Here is a 26810-nt window from a genome sequence, read left to right on the forward strand (position 1 = left end):
GGAGTATCTCAGCCAATTAAAAGCGTGCGAGGAAGTAGCAGAGAAACACCTGCAGCCAATCGGAGAAGCCAGGGGCAGGCGCGGGGCTCCCGTGGGGGTGGCGGGTGAGGAGAGGCGCCGGGGCCGGGGCCGCCTGCGGCCTCCCCAGCCGCCCCCTGCCGCCCGTCTCGGCGGGGCCGCGCCGTGCCCGAGCCGCGGCACCGCTGCGGCGGAAGGAGGGCCCGGGAGCGGCGGGTGCCCTCTCCGCGGAGCCTTCTGAGGTAGCGAGCCGTGCGGCCTGCGCCGGGCGGGGAAGGGGAGCTCGGCTGGGAGCCCACCGGCGGCGGCCCCCGGCCGGGAGTCCGGAGGGGAGGCGGCCGTTCTGAGGCACTCCGCGGGCTCAGCTCTCGTTCTCGCTCAGAACAAGCCCTTAAGAACGAGAAGTCCCTTCTCCCCGCTCCCTCGAAGGGGTGCCCTGCCGGCGGCCGCGCTGAGCCCGCTGCCTCGCCCAAAGCTGCCTGGGCCTCCCGCCTCCACAGGCGGTGATCTCCCCCAGTGTAAGCGGGGCAGCCAGCCTGGAGAGCAGTCGTTCGGAACTGTTCGGGGACATCAAATAACAAAAATAAACAGTGTCGGACGTCCGCGTGGTCGGACCTGAGGGGGAAGAGGAGAAACAACAGACTGTTCTGTATTAGTGTTTAACTACCATCTCACGAGAGCAAGCCTGTGAAATGGTGAATGCCATTCGCTCTGCGAAGTTGAGTTGTTCTGTCTCCTAATGATACTTTGACCTTCGATTTCAACCTCCGAGTAAGCTGTGGCCAAGGCAAAGCCTCTCCTGTGTAGAGGAGGTCGGAGTTCTGCCTGTTCGTCAGCTGAAGCGTGGGATAGTTAACCCAGAGAGTCCTCTAGCGGAAATGATGCTGGTACTGACCAAACAGCTGGTTTCCTGGTGTGTCTTAAAACGATTTTCCAAGCAAATAAGATTTGCTTTGGGGCTGTTGTTAAGCTACTTATATCCGCCATTGGGCACCAGTAACCCACCGAACTTGAAAAATAAACCAGAGCGAGCTGTCCAAACTGTAATGTAGTTTTGGAGTAGGGCATTCATAACCTGTATGTTGAAAATGGCAGAAAAACGTATCAATCCTTGGTCTCTCTCTTTGTACACCTACATCAAACTCTTTTTAGGCACCATTTAGCACTTTCACAGGATCTTTAGGGGTGTTTGTGGGGGTGCGTGTGTTGGTGAGTTAGCACCGACATAGCTCTGAACTTTCCTTCGGTGTTTCTACAATGTGCCAAAATACAAATAAATAATAGTTAACTCTAGTGTAAGTAAAGTGGCAAAACTTACTCCTATTAGTCTCGATGTTTTCTCTGACACCAAGGGAATGCACCAAATGGTTTCATTTATCAGTCTTTAATCTGAATTGTTCATACACTGTTAATTTTATCTGAGTGAGAGCTGTCAATATGGTTTCAAAAAGGGCCCTTAAATCTTCATCTGTTCCAAATTTCCTCTGCTTAAAATGGAGAACATTATATAATGTATGTCTATGAACATAATTCTTTCAGGGTAAGCTGGGCTTTGATGTCCTGTCACATCAGTCAGATGGCTTCAGCTTCTTGAGTTGTTGAATTGGGAGATAAAAGGTAGCACGGTTCTTCAGAACTGTGATTTGGGGTGTTGTGTGGTTTACTGTTGTTATTTTTTCCTAGCCAACCTATTGAAGACAAAAAGATTGGGTACATTTTCAGTGCTTATAGAAAAATCTCAACAATAATATTTTTACATCTTGCAGAGAGATTGTGTAGTTGATCACTTAGTACTAATGCTGTTATTTTAGAAGTCTTACTTTGAGTTAGTTTGTATTTTCTTATATTACAAGACTGTTTAAACACTTCAGTTTCTTAGTAGATGCTTCTCACTTCTGGGCAGATGGCATTTTTTGGAGAGGATGTCAGCTTTGCTCTGTGCATTAGCTGACAAGGTTGCAGCTGGCTTGAAAATGCAGCATATTGTATGATCATTGCTTCTGGCATATTGTTTTTGAAACACCATCGACTTATGTTGTCCTAGAGCTGTAAATCCTGAGTTATTCCTGAGCTTTTTTCCTTTTTTTTTTTTTTTTTTCAGATGGCAGAGTATTGCGCTTTTATTTCCTACTGAAACATCCTCAGCTTAATGAAAAGGTGAGATACTGCTGTCTACTACACCTACATTTGACAGCTCCTACAGGTAATTTATTTTATTCCAGGTTTAAAGTGGGTATTTTTTGCATCTAAAATTTTAATTCTTTTTTACATTATTGTTATCTCCTGATATCAGATCTTTTACCGTGAAGAGGAGATTGTGAACTGATCTGTTTGAGGGAGAAGGCTTCAAAAAAAGTTTTCTGCTCAAGTCCTACCACATCCAGCACAACAAAAAGTGAGTTTCCCATTCTTGCATTCGTTTCTTTATGTGATGAGCTTTGGCAAATCACAAATCTCTGTCACATGACCTAAAAGAATTTTTTTCAAGTGGTGGGATAATAGTGATTTTCTTACCAGTATTTGTAAGGGGGTTCTATAAGAAAGAAGAGCTCCCTCCTGCTGGAAACAGCCATAGGGATTTTCTTTCCTATTTTGTTTTTTTCCAAAGTCACTGTGGCTGATTAGCAACCAGGATCAATAGCAGCCCATACTGACCAGGAGCTACTGCAGTCTAGTGGAAGTTATCTTAAGGAGGACATACTTCATTTGCAGAGAGTTCTTAGTGAAATGTTCTATGTTAGCTTGCATTGTTACCCCATCACCTCCTCCACAGTACAGCAGCTCCTGTTTTATGCAGATACGGCCATGATGATCATCTGGCTTCACACAGGTGATAATAAATTCAACCTCAGCATCCAGTTGTGCCACAGATTTAGGGTGGCAGGGGAGAGAGAATACTGATTTGCCGAGGAAGCTAATGTTGGTATTTCAACTGCTGCAGCCCAGTAGTCTGATGTTACCTCTTTATTGAAGTAAAAGTTCTAAACATCCAGAGTATTGGCTTCCAAACTTAATGCCTCCTTCATTTTTCGTGCTACCATTGTCTCTGACAGTAACTTTGAAGCCTGTATGTATTAAAGGATGTATATCTGCACATTTCCAGCAGATGGCAAGATATTCCTAGGCAACTCTCTGGGAAACAAAGTTGTATATAAAATGCTTACAAGTGGTAGTGCTTTATTTTAATGCTACAGGATGTTGAGAACTGTTCTTTAAAGATAAGTTTAAAAGGAAAGGAAAAAAAGTGCTGTTTAATGGTTTGGAAGGTCTTTGACTAAACAGAACAACTGGTTTGGTGCTGATTGGGATGTGAGTGGGAGGCAAAGGCCTGAAACTGAAAACATAACGTGAATTATCGATCTTAGCTATGAGGCTCTCAGCTCACTGTCACTGCCAGTTGATCACTGTCATCTCCAGAGCACTCTCCCTGGCTTACAAAAGACTTTCCTTTGAGAGAAATATATCTCTAGAAATAAAGATCAAAGGATGGATATTTGTTATGGTTCATTTTATTTCACGGGCGAGGAATTAAGCAGAGATTAAGACTGTCATTGCAGTTTGGAAGCTGTTGTCACTATATGGATGTTTATCCTCTCCGCTTTCCACTGGTGGAAGAAACAGGGAGGAAAAGCTCTGTTTTAATTTTGCTGGTTCAACAAACACATAAATTTGTGTGATTAATTAGACTAATTAGCAAGTGGCTCAGCTAGGACCTTCACTGCTTAAATGACTAAAACTATCAGGAATGTTCCTGCTGCTGAAGGTTGTTGAATTCTTGCACTATATGGACTCTTCACAGATATGATTATGTACAAAGCTTTTCTTACAAATTTAGACAGAAAAAGTTGGAAGTTTTTACACCTGGAGACTGGCTGGCAGGACTTGCAGCTGTTTCTACCTTTTTTTTTTTTCTGAAATAACTTTTTTTTTTCTTTAAACTGCTGTATCCACAAAATACTTGTATGTTTCTGACAAGACTGATCCAAAAAAATCTTTCTCCTTTTCTCCCTCCTAAATGCTTCAATTAAGACATCATTATGACAACTAGTTCTTAAAGACAATTGCTGAAATAAAAGGGGCAATCAGTACTAGTTGTACCTCAGTAGAAAAGGACAACTGGGATCCTCTTGTTATTGCCTTAAGTCTTCAGCTGTATTAAGACCTGTCAACTTCCCAAGGTTTTAAAGGTTTAGTAGGCAAAATGAAGATTTCAGACTGTTAACTAAACAACAGATAAATTGAGACAGCTACTATCTTCAAATGCATGTGAAATGTGAATAAGCAGTTCTGTGTTGCTCTGGAATGAAAATACATCCCCATAATGCCTTTTTTAGATCAACCCAGGAATGTATGCAGATATGCAGGCTGCTCTTCAGCCTCCTTGCTCTTTTTTTGCCAAGAGACAGCTACCACTTCTGTTGAGATCAATGGCAGTGAAATTATCGAGTCCAGAGGGAAAAAATTTGAACCAAATACTACTAAGTTTGGATAAAAATCATAAGACAAACCATTAATATAGTTTAACAGGAACTGAAGTAAAGCATATATCATACATAACATCAGAAATCACCATGGTAATCCTGTGCAGATTTTCTTGCTGGACTGAATATTAGTGTTTTTCTAGCCCATGTTAAAATAGACAAAATGAATAATGTTTCAAGACTATTTTCAGTCAACACCTCCCTTACTTGTCTGTCTTATGTAAGATAGAAGCAACCAGAAGCTAACTCACTTTTGTTGGCATATTAACCAGGAGGATAAAGAATTCTATGGGTAGCTCAAGCTACATATGTTTAAAAGCAAATAAAACCATCTTCTATGCACTGTAGTTATTTTCTCAGGATAATTAAACAACCTGCCTCTGTAAAAGCACAATTTTTGCTTACTTTCCTTCTGTATATATGTTCACTAACACACAATACACTGTAAATCACAGGGGCTCCCTTCTTGCTTCATTACCTAGTCCTAACTCTTTAGAAAGCAACCTTTTGCAGAACAGTGAACTCCCAGTAACATCTGATCAGCTCTGTTGGTGCTATATTTTCTGGCAGCCCAGGCATGACTGTCTTCTCAGATTTGTTTTTACTGGGCAAGACTTGGTAAAAGGAATAGCTGTGACATAAAGCCGATATGAGGAGACAAGAGATCCCTAATGCGTTACATAACAAGGGACTTAGATCCTCAAATTCATTTTCTTTAAGACACAACCTGTCAAGGCATAAAGAGATTGTGCCTTTCCCATTTCAGCTATCACATCCATCCAAATAGACATGTTCATTGCCAAATCTGTATTCTGTTTTCATTAGGAATTAGTTATCTGTGTTTGTAACACATATTGCTCACAGTATTATTACAATATCAAGCAAGCTTTCAATCACTGCTCGTGTTTTCAGCTGCTGTAATGAAGAGGGTACGAGAGAGTTGCTTCAGATTTTTCTTTAATGAAAATATTCTCAGAAACTTTTAATGGGCTTTATGTTACCTGTCCTGCTTCGCAGACAGCTATGCAGGGATGCTGTTTTCCTCCTCATATGAGGTGCTTTCTTAGGTTAATGACTGAGTATTTAAAATCAGAGCAATTGTATAAGTGTTTTGTTGTACCAGCAGCAGAAGCCTCATTGAGTTAAATTGGTTCTGCTACATTATCTGTTGGATCAGCAAACCAGTGAAGAACTGATGTGAGAGCTTTAACTTGGATGAATGCTTTCATTTTTACCCAGAAACAGGACAGACATTTCTCTACATTAACCTCTTAATAGTGCTGTCACTGCCAGCATTACTTTCTAGCAAATCACACAGTATCTTGCTCCTCTTTATCTTGTGCTGATTCTTTTCGATCTCTTGAGACAGCAACAGCTATTTTTTAGCATAAATACAGTAGTCTGCATAAATACCCCCCAGAAAGCACTCCTGAATACACAATGGTGCTTCCTTTTCTGTTGCCAAGGCCAAAGTAGAGTTTTACAAGCCTTTGGGCACATATAGGCAGGATTTCATTATGGGATGAAATCTCTGAGATTATTTATGCTCCATCCCTGACGGTTTTCAAGGCCAGGTTGCACAGAGCCTTGGGTGACATGGTTTACTGTGAGGTGTCCCTGCCCATGACAGGGGGGTTGGAACTAGATGATCTTAAGGTCCTTTCCAACCCTAACTATTCTATGATTCTGTGATTTTGATTTTCCTTCTAATGCATTTTGTCTTCCAGCTCAATAGTTGGAATGTCTATTTTGTCCATTTATAGAAGCTCCAACTTCTGTATATCTACATTTTATCAACACTTCACATTTAGAATGATTACATTAACACATACCCCACTCCTTTTCTCACAGACATGCCAGTCCATAGAGCAGTACTCTAAATTGCTAAAAGGAATATGAATGTTTTCAGGTACAGCACAGAAAAAGTGCCTTATGATCTGTCACATACTGGTTTTGTTGGGGTTCTTTTGCCTCTCCTTGATGCTAATACAGCCCATCCAAAGGCAACATTTAACTAACATCAAATTCAGTTTATTTATTATAATGAAATTAGAGTTGAATAAGGCATTGTCTTTGGATATTAATACATCTAAAGTATTAATGTCTGATGATGTTTTAAGGATGATTTTTTCATTTAAAAAGAATCAAGCGCACACATAAGTGCAGAAGATTCAAATTTATGCAAAGCTCCAATTGTTACATCAGACTCCTGTACTGAAGTTTCTCCTTAAGGAGAGTTTGAATGGCATCTGGCTTTATTTCTGGCTCTGGAAACAGATATAAGAAAATCCCACTCTTGATGGTGGAGGTGTTTTGTCTTGTGCTACTCATGCAAGTGCAGTAACAGTAGCTGAGACACCTCCCCTCTGAGTCACCTTGTTCCTGGAATGGACACAACAGCCATACGTATGCTCACAGTGCACATTTCTGACTCCCTGCAGTGTTCTGAGGTGGTTATTTTCCCTTTATTTATGCTTCTGTCTACAACATTGTGATAGTCTACCATTCTGGCTTGAGTTTTTTTGAGGAATATATTGCTGCCACCTTTTACTTTGATCACTCAACAACTGGGGTGTTCACCTTGAAGATCTGCAGTCAAACTATAGAAAACATTCATTGACTAAACCTTTTGAAAAAGTCAGCAGAACATGCAGCCTATTACTGCCTCCCAGTCATAGGAGAAGCAACTGATTTTGTCCAGTAACCTCGTGTGATTATTCAGTTGGCTTCAGTGTAAGGAGTTATGTCAGGTGCACAGTTACAAACTATTACTGCTGAACTAATTAGACTATACATTGCCTGTATAATATCTGCAGCTACCTTCTTGCTAATTACTTGAAATAACCAGCCACTGCACGCTAGAGGTACTAGGTCAGCGCTTCGTTCTCTGCTCTTCAGTAACTCCAATTCCAGAATAATTCCAGAATAATTGGTTGTTTTCTTGTGATTCACACTGCACAGGAAGTTGCTGCGAGTATTTCAGCTGGATTTAGTCAATAATTTCACTTAGCAGCAGATACTGTCCCTGACAGGCAATGTAATAAACTAATAGAGAAACCAGCAGGATACAAAAAGGTTAGACTCTGCTTTCACAGCAATAGTTAATCTACTGATTTTAAACCAAAGATTATTTCTATTTAGGCAAGTGTAGCAGAGAAGAATAAGGCACTATGGTCTTTCTGGAGAGTGTAGTACTGTTGTGGTGATAAATGTTCAAAGTTCTGAGCAGAATATTTCACACTTGCCTATGAAAGTGCATCATCCAAGAGTTACATTTAAACTTAAGCTGCTTCTGAGGCCAGACAAGATTTAGATCAGCTGTCAATTGAAACAGCTCACTTTAAGCTGTAAGGAGAAGTAGAAGGGATTTAAGATAGGACCTGACCCAGAATCATGGAAAAAGCAACAACTTAGTAAAGAAAAGGCATTGTAAAGTCATGCTTCTTGTGGTTTTATTCCACTCTGCACTTAATCATTATGTAAAACAGTACAAGTGATCTAGAAGACAGCAAGAAGGGTGAACTTCTTTGAGGGAGAAAGTGATTAAGACCAAAAGCATACCTTGGAAAAAAATGGTGTATTTCTGTAATGTAGCATTTCATCGACATCAGGAACAAACACCAAGAAAAATACAATCCAAAGAGGAGAAGCAGGAGGAAAAAAGAAGCCTGATTACCTGCATGTATTGAAGGACATGCAGAATTTCATTGGCTTTCTGGAAAAGGTGAAAGTCGGGCAATACTTTGCTTTAATTCAGTATGTGCGAGTCTTTGATACTGTGGTAAATAGCACCATGTAAGTACTAGTTGGATGCACTTACCTACTTGGAGGAGAAGAGTTGTCTCTCCTGAAGGGTTTTTCTTCTGTAAAACTCAAAGATATAGGAAAGAAATCAGTATCATTATAGCAGTTTTGGAGAGGATGCAGTGATATGACAGAACTGAGATTCCCCAACAAGTTAGCGGCATGATCTGGGACCAGAATCCAGGTGTCTAAGTCCAGGGCTAGACTGGTGAGAATTCTGTGGCACAACTCCAGTTTGCATTTGCCAGCACACTGTTGGCAAGTAGGTTTTCCATTAAAGCAGAAACTAAAGATTGAGGTGAACCTAAGCCTGACTTAGATGGGAGCATATTTTCTATTTTTGATCACTTCAGGATCACTACTTTTTCTTCAAAGCATTCTCTTACTTCAGTGACATTGAACAAATCTTATTTTAGGCTATAATCTGTGTTTAAATGCTCTGTCTTTCAGTGCTGGTCATACAAAATCAAACCATGTGTCACAGATAAGGCAGGAAGGAACACGGGCACACTCCACTGTGATCAAATGCTTGTTTCATCCTTATTGCAATTATTAACCATCAGCCACTGCATTTGAGATTCCCATCTTCAAAGCCCAGCATAACTCTTCTCTTATCTACACCTTTTGTCTTGTTTAATCTCACACCTCCCCATGCTCCCTTCCATCGTAGCTTTCAGCCACTTGCTCTGCTTCCTTCTTCTCCTCCCTCTCTCACTTCATATTTTCTTTTGTGTCAGTCTCTATATTTAAAACAGAATCTCACTTTCAAGACAACAAAATCCTCAAAAAAGTTTCCCTTTTGAAGTGTCTTACATTGGTTTCCTACACTAACAATATTTTACTTGTTAAAATTCATATCGCAAAATATTTACTGTGGAGTTTTTTGGCTGTTGTGAAGCTGGTGTTTGTTGTGAATACTGTATTCATTTGCTGAGTTCCCTGGAATTATTTACAGAACAAAGTGTTATTTTGCATGAATGGGGTGAGAGTCTCTAATCCTGATTTAAAGAGTGTGTGCATGAGTACCCACAAATTTCACTGTCAGATAGTGAAAGTGAAGAGGCCTAAAATGTTAGCTCAGCCTCTGAATAAAAACGGCAAAAATATCCAAAGCAACGCAGTAACTCAAAGCCAGTTATGACATTTTTTTACTTCACTCAGCTATTTAGGGACAGATGCAAAAAGGATATTTTCAGAGGCACACATGGTAGACTCTCACTGAAAATTAGCAGAATGAATTCTAAAGCCCTTCCTGAAAATGGAGTCTGAGTTCCTTCATTATCAAGCTTCTTTAAATTTTTTCCCAATCCAACATAGGAAGTCTGAGTTTTCCCTGTGTTTCTAAATCACTTTTAGCTATTTTGGACCCTATTAAATTAATAAACTTCACTGTATTTAAGTATTTAAATTTTCATTAGCTTATATCTGAAATGTAATGCAGTCATTATTAACAGTTCAGTAGAATCTTATGCAGTATATTTTATTTCATGCTGTCACTAAGAGCATTGAAATGTTTTCAGTACTCTATCCAAGACAAATAATTATTTAAGAAAAAGCCCCCACTCTGCTCTATTTACTTTGTTCATGAGATTTTTATGATTAAAACCTCCACCACTACTGTTAAACCTGGACCACCCCACAGAAGGCCGAATGCAGAAAACTACTCCTGTGTGGAAGTGAGGAATTAACTCTTCTATTACAAAAAAAGAAAGGACCTAAGTGTGGAAAGCCAAATCTTCATTACTGATCAACCCTTAAAGTTGAGGAAACCCATGGTAATTTAAGATTTAAGCTTTTGCTGCAAATATGTACATATGAAAAATTGTCTCATAGTAATCCAGGAAATTAGGAGATGGGATTGTTTGGCAGAGTACAGTAATTACTGTCTCAAATCAGATGGGTAATAAATTGCTGGGTTTAGTAGGAATAGATAGCAGGACTTTCTTGACTTTAGAAGTACCTCAAGCTCTGTTGAGAACAGATAGATCCATACAGTTTCTGCAAAGGCTGTTTAGTCCATAGGCATTGTTCAATTTGTAGCTCTTCACATTGTGTATGCAACCCAGTATATAACATTGACTGCTGCAAAGGCTGCTGGGAACACGGCTCTAGCATATATGTCAATGGTATCAGCATCAATGGGCTTAAAGAGGGACTTCAGACCACTCTTTTTATCCAGTTTCATTATTTGCCGTTTTGTCTCTCCAGTTTCTATTTCTATCGTGCCATAAGATCCAGGCAGGCTTCTGGGCATTCGGTGCTGCCTGTTGGAAATGGCCAGTTCCTGGCTGACACCAGCTATGGAAAGTGAAAACAGAACAATGGCATTCTTCACGTTTATCTGTAAAGGAAAGAGGAGAACCTATAATAGCAATTTATAGGGAAAAGGTAGTTCGTACAAGCTAGACATGACACTGAGTTGGTGAAATACTCGGGAGATCCATAGGTGCTGAATGGTATTTATCACAAATCCCAGACTGGTTTGGGTTGGAAGGGACTTTAAAGCTCATCCAGTTCCAGCCTCCTGCCATGGGCAGGAACACCTTCCACTAGAGCAGGTTGCTCACTTGCTTTGGCAGAAGGATCACTGAAAGACTCTGAGCTACAGCTTTTAAATTCTGGTTACAATTTTACATGCTCAAAATTATCAAGGCACCATTGAGACAACATGCTTAGGCCCTCCTGACTCAGAACAATTGACTGACTTCAAGGACACAGTTATCCCATTGTGTGGCCAAAGCCCACAGGCAGTTCTCAGGCTCTTGTCAAAGCTGAGAGAATGTGGAGCTGGGACAGAAAATTAATAAGGGTCACTCATATCCTCTACATCTTAATAAAATGAAATAATAAATAATCATAAAGAATACCCAAGGTGCCAGAGAGTTCAAAAATATGTAGGCCTGGACTTCAGATTGTGAATTATTAAAAAATAGTTCCTTAATCAGTTCCCCTGTGCTTCTTCACTAACAGGCATGTATGTATGTGAAGAAAGCAGCAATGCACATCTGGAGCTCCTGGAAGCAATCTCATTCATCTCTACGGCCTCCTTTGTTCAGTTTCACTGGGCTTCACACCTACATGAGTTGGATCCGTGCTCATTACACCTGTATTTACCTTATGCGGCTTGGGTGTAACAAATGTAATCTGCAGGGGACAATGTTGGAGACTAAAGTCTTTTGCTATTTTACTATTATTTTACTATTATGAGTAAAGTTACTCATAATATTACACTTACTGACCTCTGCACTCTGCCTTCTTGCCTTTAGCTTGTTCTTCTGCTTTTTCATGTAGTCAGCATTGAAATGTGCAAATGCATATTCAACTAGTGCAGCGAAGACAAAGACATAGCAAATCCAGAAGTAAACATCAAGTGCCTTGATGGCAGATGCTCGTGGAAGCGAAGATCGGGCACTGACCATCAATGTAGTCATAGTGAGAACAGTAGTTATACCTGCAGTCAGCGTGAAAAATTTTACTTTAGGTTTTACAGTGTATATTAAGTGTATTTACTAGTCTGAAGCTGAGGAATATTTTCACAGGAGAAGCCCCTTAATATTGTGGCTTCTGATTTTCAAAACAGGGGAGCTCATAAAAAGCTGCCTTGGTATGACTAAAGCAGCTTTGAACATGTTATTCTTGGTTTTATTCTAGATCAGGACGAACAAAATCAGAATTAACTCTCAAGAACTCCTTCATCTTACAACCCTGACTCAGGCAAACAGATCCACAAGCTTTAAGAACATTATTTTGTCACTGTCCCAGTTCCTTCAAATCAATTCTTTCATACATGTGCCTCGCACTCAGTGTTGCTTTTAACCCTCTGTAGGTGGTTATCTTCTATTCTTTACTGAGGCAGCTGCTCTGATAGCATGACAAAAATTAGAACATGAGGGAATTCTTTTAAAAGACCATCTTTTCTGCAGATGTAAACACAGTATTCATAAATGCGCTTTCATGGAAAATGAAGATTATTAGAGATAATTATAAGTTGAGCACACCCTTCCCTGTTAGTTCCCCAAACTCTGTTTTACCTAATGACACTCGGGCAGGCACAGCTGACTGACTGATCCAGAAGGACACCCATGACATGGCCACGAGTAAGATAGAAGGAACATAAGACTGAATGATGTAAACTCCTCGATTTCGGCGAAGGTGGAAGTGGAGACTGAGCCTGGGAAACTGACCTGCTGAAAAAAGGAGCACAGAGACACTGTGTGAACTACTGTTAGGCTAATACTCAAAATAACATCTCCTATAATGACACAGGTCTACATTCTTAAACATCTTTTGGACAAAGATCACAAAAAGTTTTTTCAAATGCTGTTCAACTACATTTCATAAACCCTGCATGAGGTACTGCAATTCTCATCAGCTAGGCACAGGTGAAATGGTTTGTCTCAGGTCATATCAATACCTGAGCTGAAAATATGAGTCTTCTCAACTAACAGTATTGTTTCAAAATGTTGTACTGTCTTATAATCTGCTGTAGAAACTCCTCCAGATACTAAATTTAGATTTTTTAAAAGTCCAAGTTAATTCCAAACTCAAAAAATTGCTTAGAGGAGATGTGCAGCATAAATGAGAATCTGAATACATGAAAGAGGATGAAGGATCAGCAGGAAAGAAATTACTCCAATTTTATACAAACATTGCAATAAACCCGGTGCTATGCATACACACCACTGACTTCTCCACAGAATTAGTGTAATCTGACTGGACGTCATAAGCTCCATAACATCAAGGCTTATGGAAAATTCTCTTTATCAGAGGTTGCAAAATGGGTCAAGAAAATGTGAGCAATACCTCGAGTGGTTTTATCTAGTGCTGTCTGGGTGCTCCAAGCAGGATTTTGTCAAACATATAGAGCCAAAGTACATAATATGCTAGAGGGGGTACCTGAAGGCTCAGCAAAGGTTGGCATTTTTTACAAGTGTTGAAGAAAACTCTTATCAAAACCCTGGCAGGTTCTTAAATTAGTAAAGTAAGAAGCAGGATTTTCTGTTATAAATACAGGTTTCCCTGACCAGGAAAAAGACAGGTACTGTCCCTGAACTGAAGACAGATCCTGTTACCAGATTTGAAGTTCATAATTTCTGTTGTGAACTGGTAGTTGGTAATTGTGAACTGAGCAAGCTGCAGCTTATCCAGCCCGTGGATCTCCTCCTGGTTTTCTGACCAGTGGTAGACAATGTCTTCTGAAGAGTAGCCATCTGCAAAAAGAAAACTGAATAAATACTAAGTTTGAGGAAGAAATTTAAGCACATGGAGGACTTACAGTGGAAGTCCTCTAATTCTTCTGCTGTGCCAATTTCCATTGGACCCATTGCAAACATGCTGTGATTCAGTCTGGATAATTCACTGTCCTGGCAGCATTGATGTTGCCAGTGTCACACTGGGTCATCTTTCCTGCAGGGAGAATAATCCAAGTTGATTCACACTGACTAGCAATATGTGGCATGGCACAAGGCAGTGCCATGAGAAATAGTCAAATTATCACTCAAAAAGATTATTGCATACTCAAAGTCAAGTAACTGTTGCTGTTGTTACTCAGGCTAGCTAACTTACCCCTGGGCTTGTAGTGGGCTTGGATCTCAGAGACACAGAAATTACTGGTTGTAAAAGAAGATAACTATCAAATTTGATCTACCTACACCTATCCTACTGAAAACAGATCAGGTTATAATTCTGTATGGCAAACCTATCTCCAAGATCACACATTGATTTAACAAGATAGGTACTCTGTACCAGTCAGGCAGCACTGGGGAAACAGATTTCCTTTGTCAGTGATTCCCCAGTGTCCTTAAAAAGTATGTGTCCAGTTGGGTTTGTATCAACCCTTGCAAGACCTGCAGTGCTTTTACAAACAGACACTGCACAAGGTAAATACTGAATTGTTTATATGAATCCCCGCTCTTTGAAACAACTGTTAGGGCCTCCCCCAGGCTTAATGTAGTTTAATAACAAAACAATGTTTATGCCAACAGCCTATGTGTTGGTTTTCTGTCAGTTCTCCAAACAGCTTTTGAACTTGCTATTTTCCCAACCAAAATGACAAAAAGGTAAAGGTTTCAAATTCTTAATCCTTGAAATTCTGGATTCTTGAAGTTTTGTAAGAGATAGTATGTGGAGAATGGAAAAGTCAATTTTGTGCAGCCAGTTAGAGAACAGCTCAGCCCCATGCCTATTCTGAGATGCACCAACTTGACATTCACCATGTAGATCAGCCTGTTAATGACTGCAGCTGGGCATGGGTGGCAGCTGAAAGGTAATGACCAGGGAGAGGTGCAGGGCACCAGGGAGATGGGAGAAGGGGGAATATGTATGAGGAGATTTATGTGATATATGAAACCACAGGAAATTGATCTTTGCTAGTTTAGCTGTTAATAGAAAACTTGCTACTAAAACATTAATTTGTTTAAGAGGCTTTATTTCTGCATGTTTGTTTCACTGAAATCAACCCCCTCAAATTCAATTTAAAAATGCAACTAGCACCAAAACTCCCTGCAGAATGTGCTGGGAGAGAGAATCAGTTGCTGGTACAGTGTCTGCTGCCTCTGCATTTGGTGATTACATAAGTAAAACTGTAGATTGCTATTTTGGACAAGAAAAATGGTATTGTGGTTAATTGCCTAGAAAACAAAGTCAGTGTTCAAAAGGAAAAAGATGAACTTGCATCAGCAGGCCAGTGTATCTGCTCAGAAACTGCTATTTGCAAATCTCTGGAACCCTCAGGACCTGGAGACTCCTTGATATAAAACCCACAAAAGGCAAGTTCATTGCTATTGATCAGGTGGGCCCTGCTTGTATCAGTAGTGAATTTTCGTCAAAAGTATTAATGCTCATGGGAATTACACGCTGATCACAGATAAAATACAGGTTGGACAAAACATAAATTCATTCTTCACCCTCCTTTGTGAGCAGAAATAAATGTCAGCCAATCCATGCAGTATTCTGATTGATTTTGTGTAACAGATACAAGAACTCCTAAGCAAGCTAAACAGATACGTAAGGGTTGGTCAAAATGTTATTCATTGAAAGCAGAGAATTCTTTTTCCTGTTTTCTCATAGAGAAAACATAGCACATCAGATTTTGCCTGTGGACTCCTCTACATATCCTTACTGGATTTGATGCAAACCTCAGTCATGCTAGTGACTGTCACAATTGTACTGGGGTTTACATCATGCATACAGATGCAGACATCCATCAGGAGGACTGTAGGTTGTTCATCTTCACTAAATTAAATCCTAGTTTTGAACTGGATCTGAGCTGAACTGGTACTGAAAAGTCCACAATCTAATGCCCAACACAGAATGAAGGGATTCCTGTTTGTACCCGTTACTTCTAAAGCACCCCTGACATTTTGTGGACAAAAGCACAATCATTCCAGCAAACTCCAGCAAGCCAAGTACCATATACACAGGCTTTACACAAAACACAGGTTATATGAAACACTGTACTCAGCCCTTACAGCTCTCCAAATCCAACATGCATTCTTGCTCATCCATCGGATACTTGGAAAGGTCCATGTCACAGGCCACTGTTGAGGTAATCCTGTTCCAAGCAACGTGAATACCAGTTAGATGCATTCAGATAGATGTGTCTAATGTCAGAGGACACTTCAGCTACTTCTGACAGTGAAAAGGACTTTTTTGAGTCAAGTCTACTCCCTTCCACTGTCCCCAAGATCACTACAATTACTTCAAGGGTGACTTTGGACTTACAATTTCAAAACTGCACACTCATAATTTTTTAGAACATTACACGATCAACTTTAAATATAGTTATTGAATTCTGGGAAAAACACTCTTCGAAAGTGAGGAAATAATACTTTTTCTGTTTGAAAGATGGGTAAGTTGAGCCTAAATCAGGCTCCTAATTCCATTGGAAAATAGTGAGAGAGTGGAGAACAGAATCTCTGCCCTGTTTTGAGCATATTGCCTGCTGACCAAATAGTTATGAGGTGCTTATCTCCCATTAAGGACATTCTAAAAGTGATCAGTGATGAGGCAATGTTGCCAAAGATACCTTCCTGGCAGTATAATCCTTGAAAACAAAGGGATCTCTGGTAGCGGTCACCAGTACTTTCTTCCATGTTACATTAAAAATTATTTCAAGAAATCATCCTAGGAAAACTGAGTGATTACTTTAGAGTCTGTCCAAAAATTTAATCCATGATAGGGTAAACTTGTACTCTTTCTTACTCACCTGATGCTGTATAAAATGACTCCATCTGGCTGGAGCCTGATAAGTTTGTTTTCTACTGTCACATCATGGAACCAGGCAGACTTGGCATTTACTATGAAAGTATCTGGCAGCCAGAGTTTGTCCACAAACCGGCTGTCCAGGCCCAGTGTCTCATTGGTGTGGTTGTAGGAGAGGCGGTCGTCTCGCCAGCTCTGGTGCAGGAATACCGTCATGGTATACTCCTGGGAGAAGAGAAATCCCAATCAAAAAGTGATGCTAAGCAAACACAGTATTTTTTATGTCTTGAGACATAATGGTAATGTCTTAATGGTAATGTCTTGAGACTTGATCAAAAAGCATTGTATTAGAAATGTAGTAACTGCTTCCAGTGCAAATAAGTATTTTTATGCTCAGTCAACCATACAGCTGCCCAAGTATTTTAATTTCTGTAATATGCTTCTACCACAGGTAAACCCAAGATACCAAAAAGTGATTTGATGTCAGTGCTACACACAACGTTGCATGTGTTGCATATGTCCTAATGAAGAAAATCTGTTTATGTATCTCCAGAAGTGCAACTTTTGTTTTTGAGAGCAAAACTAAAAAAACCAGGTGAAGTTATGCATATGAAATGAAGGGAAAGGATGGAGAGAAAGCCAACGTTTTGATTTTAAAATTGAATCTATTGTGTTTCAGAAATGCAGCTAATCCATGCCAATGCCTGTTTATTTGATTTGTAAGCTGTTATACTCCACTGTGTTATTGGAAGGGCTTTACACAAAAATGGGAGCATCTCACAACCAATCATTCCCTTAGCTTCTTTTTAGAAGTCTCTTTGCTGAAAAGCAATTTGAACAAAAGCTGGTGTTAATGCTAAAAATCAGGCTTTCTGTTAGTGTGTGCTGCACAGATCCAACCTTGTTAACTGTAGTAAGAAATCTCAGTGACTTAAACATTGCTAGATTCTTGTATTTGCCAATGTCTGCCACAAGAGACTCTGCCTGTGTCTTAAAATACAATGTTTGTTCCCTGTAGCATCTTCTTGTGGTAATTTCTCCACTACAGACACATTGGATATCAGCTTCCTAGTTAGCTTTGTCCAGTTTCTGTCACTGCAGTACATATGTTCACAACTGGGTAGGTTTAACTGATAACTTACCATGTTCACTTCTGAGATGTGGTCGATGCTGGCTACTTCAATTGCAAGAGCAACATTAACAGGTGGACCTGAGAAAAAATGTTTGAATTTGTATCATCAAAGTACCTATAAAAATATAGGTAGGGCAGAAGGATTGTAAGAAACAGAAGAGATATTATTCCCGAAGTCTCACCTCCAATCCCAGGCCTGAAGTTACGTGCATACCCTTTCATTAAATCATCCAGGTTGGGTAACCAGGATATTTCGATGTTGGAACCTATGTAATCTCCAATGTCAGTCATAGCTCTAGGTAAAGAGAATAAGTATCTTTTAAAACTTGGCCATGCTCACAAACCAAAGACTAACAGAAAATGGGAGACATTGACTTCTCTTGTACCAGATATCACCTACAGTATGACCAGCTATACTGGTAGAAAAATACTGTATATAGATAGGAAAACCATGTCAGACACATCAAATTAAAAAAAAAAAAAAAAAGGGCAAAAAATAGATTTAGGAATGTAAAGAAAGAATGAGGGAAACCAATATACTTTGATTACTGTATAAAATGCATCTGTGGATAATGAAATGCATCTATCTGGGTAGCAGTTTATAGCAGCTGTGACAGCTCTTAGTACAGCTATGGAACAGCTGAGATGAAGAGGGCTGGTAATTTGTCAAATGTGATGGGTAAACAGTAAAAATTACACACCTGGAGTTTGGATTTAACATATTTGATTTTGTGAAAAGGACCACTGGGCCTCAGGAATGTGAAAAGCAATGCTAATAGAAGGTGTACGAACACCTGAAAACTGAAAAAACATGGTCAAGAAGGAGAATTTTTTAAATTGAGGCCTTGGCATATTGAGGAACATGAGACTACGTTGAAATTATTTTGTTCAAAAATGTAATTAATTGTAACCTGTAAGCTTCAGCCATAGATGTGTAATGGTAATTCCTATTCAGTAAAACATCTAAGCTCCTTTTCTAGGTAAAGAATGATACTTTAGGTCTTTTCCTGATTAGAATAGATAACTCCAATACACTTGAATGAATATACCTACCTAAAAATCTCTTTGTCTTTTCAGTAGAAGATGGTGGTTTTCAACTCCTGTTGCTAAAGCTGCAGCCAAGTTTTATGAAGTGTTTTGAAAACTGCTTAAGTAGGAAGGTGACTCCTCTGTAGTGCCCTACTTCACGCAGCTACGTACACATGTGTTTTAAGTAGATTTCAATCTAGAGGGAGTTTACTTAAATATGCATGACACAATTAAAAAGAATCTTTTTCTATTATTAATAAAGCCTTAGGGTCAGATCATCAGTGTACAAATGTTTTGAAGTCAGTGAAGCTATATGCACTTAATATCAGTGGGAATTATTAAAGTATTACAGCTAAAATAATGTTATGGCTGGATTTACCTTGTTGATGTTTATACTACTGGTTCATTTTAAACTGCCTTTGAAATGGGCAACAAAATGATTCTCAGTTACTGACACTCTCACACACTAGCATGGTGCTCACAAAATGGCTTCTAGATACTCGAAGAGAATATGTGAGTCAGAGTAACCTACAGTTTCATTTACAAAGAGTTATCACCGAGTTACCAAAAGCTTTTGCTAATACTAAGCTTTTTTCATGCAGATGATTAAGGGGCTGGAGCATCTGTCATACGAAGAAAAGCTGAGAAAGCTAGGACTGGAGAAGGCTCAGGGGGATCTTATCAATGTATGTAAATACATGAAGGGAAGGTGTAAAGAAGGCAGAGCCAGGCTCTTTGCAGTCATGCCTGATGACAGGACCAGAGGCACAAACTGAAACACGGAGGTTCTGCTTGAACATCACAAAACCCATTTTTTACTGTGAGGGTGCCTGATTACAGGGACAGGTTGCCCAGAGAGAATGTGGTTGCCCTCCTTGGTGATATTTAGAAACTATCTGAACATGATCCTGGGCAACTGGCATTGGGTGGCCCTGCTTGAGCAGGGGTTGGATCAGATGACCTCCAACGGTCCTTTCCAACCTCAACCATCCTGTGATCCTGTGAACCTGTGTTTTACCTTTAAGCTGTCCCATGATCACATTAAACAGCCATATTCTTCAAATGGCATTGTTAGACTAACACAGAGGCTGGTAGAGCAATAATAGGAAATAATACAGACACAAGAACTAATGTTCTAGCAGGTCTCTATGCTTGGGGGTGTGACACAGCATGGTGTAAATGAGCCCAAGTTTTCCTTGTGTCAGTTTAGGTCTCAGGTCATCCTAGGTCCTCCAGCAGAAATCTCCACCTCATTTTTGTCCCTCAAGAATATTGAAGGAGAAGAGAAATAGCAAACTCAAGAATATTATTCTACCTAAAATATTTTGGGGTTTTTTTTATCTGGTGAAAACATTAGTTTGCATATTGTCAGACAGTATAGCAGTCCTCAGTCACAAACAATCACTCTGAAAAGCAGAAGTTTATTTTTGTGGCACTTCACAGGCCAGTTTGTGATAACTCCTTTGGGCCATTCTTCTACATTATTCATTCCGTACATCAGGACCAGTGCTTTCAAGTTACATGAAGGATGGTGGGAGAATTTCATTCACCCTTGATAAGCAGACATTACTCATTTATGGTACCTGAAAAAGGAAGACCAGCGTAGAAAATATGCATTGGAAGGGATTAACTTTTCCAAGTGTAAGCAGTAAAGATGAAAAGAAAGGAAACTACTATTAGTTGATTCAGCAGCTTCACTTTGTGACATAAGCTGCTGTAAAGCTTGTTTTAGTAAGAAAAGGACTTTGTAAAATTAAGCTTTTGATTTGTAAAATTCAAGGGGCGTAACAGCTCACCAAAAAAGCTTATCTTTATTTTGCACCAGGCCAGAGAGGGGTGTTTGGCTGCCTGAATGGCAACATAGTCATGTGCACTGTACCACTCTGAAAGTCATTCCCAAATCTAAAGCTGGATGTAAAACATCTTCTCCATGAAAAGCATAGTCAGTTCTCTTGCACAGAAGCAAAGAGGAAAAATAGGTCACTAATAAATTGGGCAAACTATGAAGTTCTTCTTTGCACAACAGATCTGTTCTTGTGCACAGAAGAACTTCATAGTTCTTTGGGAAGAAAGGGAAGTTCTCTTTTCATAGGTAAAGTGACTCCAGGCAATGAATCTCAAATGACAGAGCAAAGAAACTCATCTCTTTCAGTGCTAAATACTATCAGTTCTAGACTAAAAAGTCTTATCTAGCCCAAAATCCTTTTTGACTGAGCTGACATCTTTCTCCCAGACAACTTGGACAGCACATCTCTAAAAGGCTTGTCAGGCCAGAACGCTGCTGGAAAATGGTTGCTAGAAATATATCAATATTAACTAGAAAATCTCTGGTAAGTATTTAAATTACACCAGGGAAGGAGGCAATCTGTACGCTCTGTGTGAATGAGTGCACTGCAGCTGATGAACCAGACCTAACATTAGCAATATTGGTTTTGCACAACAGTGCCAAAAGCTCTGCAGCATCTTTAAGTAAGTGGCCAATGAGATACTGATTTTAGGTCACACTTCCAGAGGGAGTGTGCTAACCTCTTGACAAATACATACAGCAGTAAGATGCTGAAAATCACTTTTTGCATCATCCGTTTCTTCTTTAAGTCTGCTAACCTGATTCTTCTGGGGACTGTGATATAGTTGTTACATATATCTTTAAACCTGGTGGATGGAAATGCCAGTTTGATACTGAGGATGGGATGGACTACTTTTCATTTTCTTTAAGGTAATCTTTAGGGGGCGAATGTCCCAGATGTCATTGCCATGAAGGAAACTTTCTTGGGGAAAAAGATAAGGAATATCCTGCAAGGTCAGTGAGCAATCTGGTCTCTGCAAACTCCAGAATTATCTAGAGCAGTATGAGTATCCCTCCCATCTGCCATTCCTGACTCTAAGTGAAGCTCACTGTAAACCTTTTGTATTTTGAAATGTAATTGAAAAAGCATTAAGCTTAATTCATGGCAACCTTTTAAACATCAAAGCCCTATTTCCTCTCTGTGAGTTTTAAACTACAGAAAATGGACCACTGTTTTCATACATTTATGTGTTAAAGCTGCTCTGTTTCCATGAATATCAGTAAAAGACTGAGGGGGACACACCACAGAAGGACAACTGTATGCAAATGTATAAAAGTCATATAACATAGTAGAATCATAACTATAAAAGATACACCTATTTTTAATTAGAGAATTAAAATCTCTTTCCATAAGGAATTCCAAAGTACAGACATACACTCCAAAACTCCTATCGGTAGTACTCTTTCCCCACACAAATAAAGCAATATTCCAAAGTGTATTTCAGCAGATGATCTCATTCACTGTGACACATTTATTACTGCAGCATCCACACCAAACTGATAAAATAGGGGAAGCTCCAGTCTTTGCCCCAAAGAGCTGTTTCTTATCACTAGCCACTGTCTCAAGCAGAACAGAAAATAACCACTTTTTAAAGATGTTTACCTGATAACGGCACTGGCATAAGCAGTGCTTATGTGCTGACTTAGGTCAAACATGGCTCATTCACTTCAGTCAAACTGCACACATGACAGAGAAACTGCTTCAACAACGGCTCCTTAAAGCACCCCGAAAGGGTATTCAAAACCACTAAGGAAGTAGCTTCATCTTCACCTCGCTTCCCTTCTCTGCCAAACCAGAACATTATTTTAACAGCTCATTTTCCCTTTGGGAAGTCTTATGTTGTACCACCGAGTTCAGTTCTTCCTTTTTTTCAGTATGTTTTTGCTTACACCCATCAATATACAGTCCATAGAACTCACAAGCAGAGAATATGGTGAGTTTGGAAGTCCTTTGTCATCCCAACCATGAATCACATTGCATTTAGAACACAAAAGCAGAGCAATAAAATGTAGCTATTGGCAAGTTTGCCCATTGTTGTAAAACTACAGTATTAATAAAATACTGCTTTTCATAAAAGCATCTCTTACCCAAAATAGTTACAGAACTAATTGCAGAACTCCAAGGAAGAAGAATAAGGAAGTTAATGTGCTTCTTGGGCCCTTCGAAGTGGAATTATTTCACAGGTCATCTGTGTCTGAGTAATTTTACTGATGCAAGGAATTTTGGTTTTGTTCTGTTTAACTCCTCAGAAGCACACATGCAGGTTACTCACTTCTTACAAGATTGAACAGTGTTCTGCCATAGCCATGCTAAATCCAGAATCTTCAGAAAACTTGTACTGAACAGAGCAGCTCTCTTTGACCACTGAGTCTCTCACAATTTGGCATACTTGGAATACTACCACAAATGGAACAGTCAGAATTTCACAAGGTAGAATTTGCTTCACCTTACTCTCTGCCACATTGTATTTCTAACAAACGGCTCATCACTGTTGTGTAACTGGAGGAAGAATGTCCAGTAACTAGGTAATTAATCCAACTGTAAAGTCATTTATCCAACAAATTACAGGCTGTACATATCCTGGCAGTTGCTGTGCCTAAGAACAAAGAAGCTGACTCTTCCTTAAAATTCTTTCTTTCCTTCTCTTATACTCAAACGCCACTTTTCAACCAAAATACCTAATGCTAGTCCAAACGCAGATAGAGAGACAGGCTCATTGACATTATGTGAAAGATCTTGATGCCCTTAGGTCACAAATAATATGTCCTCTGTCTTTGCTGTAACACTGGATTGCTTCAGGGCATGACAGTGTCAGGATCTGACCCTGGGTAACAGCCTCAAGGTCACAGGATAAGTCATTATGTCAGTCCTAAATAAGAGCAGTTGACTTGACACTTCCTCTAATGCCAGATCCTTTTCCTTCCCAGGGAAAAGAAACAAATCTCACTAATTAATTCCAAAACCTATGACAGTAATGTTATGTCTTACTACAGTTATCACTTTGCTTCTTACACTCCTCCGAAGCTATCAGTAATGCCTGTGAAGTCGAAGCAGGAAAAGTGATGTAGACATGTATTTTTTACATACAGCAAGTTCTTTTTCACTCCCCCTTCTATTTTCATTACATAATCATGGCAGGCTTTCTCAAAATCCATCCTCCAGATCTGGAGAGCATATAGAGAGCGCATAGCTGGTTGCCTAGCTAACACCTCCCGAAGAAATGTGACTCTGAATTGCAAACATAGATCTTTACAATTTGTTATTTTAAGAAATGGTTGGCGTTCTTCAGACGTTTTTTTCTAAGATCTCTGCCAGTCTCTTCCTCTCATCTCAAGTTCAGGAGTCTTAATGAACCCATTAGAAAGGAATGTCTCTACTTGGGGATTTTAATTGCACCTATGGAGGCCCCAAGCAAAGATGTTCAGTTCATACCCCACTGGCTGTGCTGGATTTATGGAAGAGTTTCTCATTCAAGCAGGCCCCCTACAGAGTTGTTATAAGGATGAGGCTGCCCTGGGATGTGCTATACCATTACAAAAAGAGATTGCCCCCAATTTAGAGCAAGTGCCCTTGGGAAAAGGCGTCTACAGGCATCCCGTTAAAAACACACCCTTGGATTAACCGAGAAATTGCTGCTTAGTTGGCAGAAGTGGGTCCTCTGCTAGAAAACGGAGGAAAAAAAAACCCACAAAAAAAACCCAACAAACAACCCCAAAATAGGGCACACTGAGGAAACTCTTCAGTCAAGCCCCTTTTCTCCTGAGCACTCACCCACGGCAGCCGTAGCTCCAGGAGAAACGAGAGCCGCAGTCAGACCAGGCAGTACCAACCCCACCACAACAGCCGTCTAAGTCCAGTTTAGTATAGAACGATAAGGCATTTTCTTACCTGATACACCTGTGCTGCTGGGTGCACAGTAGGACCAGGGCAGGAAAAACCCAGGTAAGCAATTCCATTTTACTCCCATTTATTAGACAGTGGCAGACAAAACCCAGGTTCCCCGGCTCTCTTGGCTGCTCAGCAGCTCCAGCAGCGTTGCCATCCTCCTTGGCTGTGTAAGTTGAGGCTGAGTTTAAAGCAGTGTTGTGATGCTCAGCAGCAGCAGCCTCCCCGGTCTCTCCCGTGCCCGGGAGCCATGGAGGCAGGCAGTAACGGGGCGCAGGGCAGATCCACTCCTCTGCGGGCACCGGGCCGTGCCCCCGGTACCCCTCACCGCCCCGCTGCGGCGCGGCGCGCCCGGCTCTGCCTCCGGTCCGTCTGCCCGCGGGCCAGGCTAAGAGCTGAAAATAACCTCTGGAATGATAGATAAATCCCGCCGAGCGCGGGCGAGAGAGAAGTAAAAGTGCTCCGGAGATACTAGCGTCCTGTGCTAATAATTGCAGAGAGGAGGAGGAGGCGGTTTGGCAGCAGCGAGCAGGGGGCCCGGGGAGGGCTCGGGAGCCGGGACACCGCGAGTGCGAGCGACGGGAGGCGAGGCACGGCTCGGCTCGACGCGATGCAAGTCCCAGCCGCAGAGCTCCGGGGCGATCGCAGCTGCAGCCCGCCCTCAAGCAGAGGGAATGTAAATGGGGGGGGGACGCTCTGCTGAGGGGGAGCTGCCGCCTCTTCCTGTTCCAAGAGCCGTCCCAGGCGGGTGCTACAGACGCAGTCCCGGGGTTTCACAAAGTTCTGCCTCGCGCTTGCGGGTCTCCGATGGGCTCCTCCGGAGTGAAACGCTCCGGGTTACTCCAGCGAGCCCGGAGCTGTAACACTGCTTTCGCCACGCTCCATCCCGCGATCGCCCCGTCCTCGCGCCTGGAACCCCCTCTCGCCTCGGCGGGACGCCGCCGGCCGAGGAGAGGGGAGGGAGCCCCGGGCCGGGTCCTTCTTGACTTGCAGGTCAGACTCGGGTTTCTCCTCCATATTCGCTCTGTTCTTCCCTCCTCCTCCGCCTCCTCTTCTTTTTCTGGTGCTGTTCAATCTAGAATGACAATTTTAAAACCAACCCACAAAGGAAACACTGGGAAGAAGACATTTCTTAGAAATATCATACTGCACAAATGAATGTATAGATTCCTTAAGCAAATGAAAGGCTGCACCAGGGGTAAAGTGTTCCATTTATCTTTTCCTGTGCTTAATTTAGTATTATTATTCAATACCAGTATTTCAAATGACAACTAAAGGGTGGTGGATGAGGAGAATAACAACTCAGTGGGATCCAGGAGAAGAGGCATACAGATATACATAGTACATACACAACTGTACACAGCTTTACACCTTTCAGGGTGTTTTCAATTGACTTTCATATTTTTCCTACTCTTAAGACTGGTGTTCCAATGAACAATATCTACTCTGAGAATACTCCTTGGTATTGTTTTTCTCTGGCTAAACAGTCATCATCTAATTTACTACTAGCAAAAAAGTGTTTTCTGTCTTCAGCATACACCTGTAAAAATAGAGAAATTTGCCAAGGCAAATTGTACATGTATAATGTATACATGTGTAACACATATGTATGTGTGTTGCTACGTATACTTTTGTATTTTATACACATATAAAATGTATGTGTGTAGATATTTGTGTGTATTTTATACACGTGTAACATATGTACATGTGTGTGTTGTGTGTTGGTTTAAGTTCATTATGGCAGCATATGCTCTACAGGCATAGATCTTGCTACAGATTTGACCACAAAAGCTAGTTAAAATGAAATGGCGATCCTCTAAACAAATCACTATGTAGAGAATTCTATTTTCTACAAGAGCAACACTTCCAGCACTTACTCTATTTGGTCCCATGAGAAAGTTCTTTGCTGTCAGTGGTTCTGATACTTTAAAAAAGAAAAAAAGAGGAAGAGGATTAGTTACATGCTTTCTCTAAATTCAGCACACTAATTCTCTTTCTTACTTCTACCATCACATGCCTTTTTCAGCAAAAAACAGCAAGGTGAATGTCCATAAAATCCTTAATGCAATTGTGATGGGAGTATTGTAATAATTTTTCTAAAAGAACCCCTTGCAACCAAGATATATTACAAGGGTTCTGGTTATCCCTTGAAAATAAACTATCCATCCCTTTCATTGGACATTTCATAGGGATATTTATCCAATTGTGGAAAACATCTAGAATAATCAAGGTTTCATACTGTAGATTTGGATTAACAATGTCATGATGAATGGAAGAGTCACATACAGGGAGTTCTCCGTCATCATGCCTGGATTTAACAAAGACCCCTGTTATTTTCCAGGACTGATTTAGCTACCACTTTGTAAATGTACTTCAGAAACAGAGATGTTCTAAGATCCATTCCCACACAAC

At 40.6% G+C, this 26810-nt stretch overlaps 2 protein-coding genes and 1 long non-coding RNA gene across 11 annotated transcripts in view; 2 read left to right on the top strand and 1 right to left on the bottom strand.

Annotated features, from left to right (window-relative positions):
• Positions 1–217: 217 nt before the first annotated feature.
• Positions 218–16422, top strand: LOC136022730 (uncharacterized). 4 transcript variants are annotated; one of them, XR_010616314.1, is made up of 4 exons: positions 218–260; positions 2120–2221; positions 2312–2413; positions 11274–16422. It is a non-coding gene; the product is annotated as an uncharacterized LOC136022730 (long non-coding RNA). The 4 variants fall into 4 exon arrangements; XR_010616315.1 differs by having other exon boundaries at positions 2120–2175; XR_010616316.1 differs by lacking the exon at positions 218–260 and adding an exon at positions 269–931.
• On the bottom strand, positions 1387–25125 carry GABRD (gamma-aminobutyric acid type A receptor subunit delta). 5 transcript variants are annotated; one of them, XM_065696403.1, is made up of 11 exons: positions 24402–25092; positions 17820–17932; positions 17648–17715; positions 16510–16730; positions 15773–15855; positions 13376–13513; positions 12335–12490; positions 11543–11754; positions 10264–10644; positions 8320–8362; positions 1387–1706 (listed from the first exon to the last, which is right to left on the bottom strand). In XM_065696403.1, exons 1-9 carry the CDS (start codon positions 24467–24469, stop codon positions 10348–10350), a joined length of 1356 nt encoding a protein of 451 aa, XP_065552475.1. In that variant the 5' UTR covers positions 24470–25092; the 3' UTR covers positions 1387–1706; positions 8320–8362; positions 10264–10347. The 5 variants fall into 5 exon arrangements, with proteins under 5 accessions (XP_065552475.1, XP_065552476.1, XP_065552477.1 ...); XM_065696404.1 differs by having other exon boundaries at positions 8320–8370; XM_065696405.1 differs by having other exon boundaries at positions 8320–10644; positions 12335–12487; positions 24402–25125.
• CFAP74 (cilia and flagella associated protein 74) overlaps positions 25049–26810 on the top strand; it is a 50382-nt gene continuing 48620 nt past the window's right edge. The window contains exon 1 of one of the 2 annotated variants that reach the window (XM_065696395.1): positions 25049–25391. In XM_065696395.1, coding sequence (XP_065552467.1) covers positions 25206–25391 — 186 coding nt within the window. In that variant the 5' untranslated portion in view covers positions 25049–25205. The remainder of the gene's footprint in view (positions 25392–26810) is intronic. The other variant, XM_065696397.1, reaches the window with a different exon arrangement.

This window comes from Lathamus discolor, chromosome 16 (genome assembly GCF_037157495.1).
Source record: "Lathamus discolor isolate bLatDis1 chromosome 16, bLatDis1.hap1, whole genome shotgun sequence".
Taxonomy (NCBI): domain Eukaryota; kingdom Metazoa; phylum Chordata; class Aves; order Psittaciformes; family Psittacidae; genus Lathamus; species Lathamus discolor.

Excerpts from the sequence above, each read along its gene's own strand:
- GABRD (XM_065696403.1), bottom strand. The coding sequence starts at position 24,469 with ATGGAATTGCTTACCTGGGTTTTTCCTGCCCTGGTCCTACTGTGCACC. Across the intron at positions 17,716-17,819 it reads CTTCAGGCCTGGGATTGGAG|GTCCACCTGTTAATGTTGCT; the intron begins GTGAGACTTCGG and ends ATTTTTTCTCAG. Across the intron at positions 13,514-15,772 it reads CATGTTGGATTTGGAGAGCT|ATGGCTACTCTTCAGAAGAC; the intron begins GTAAGGGCTGAG and ends TTCTTTTTGCAG.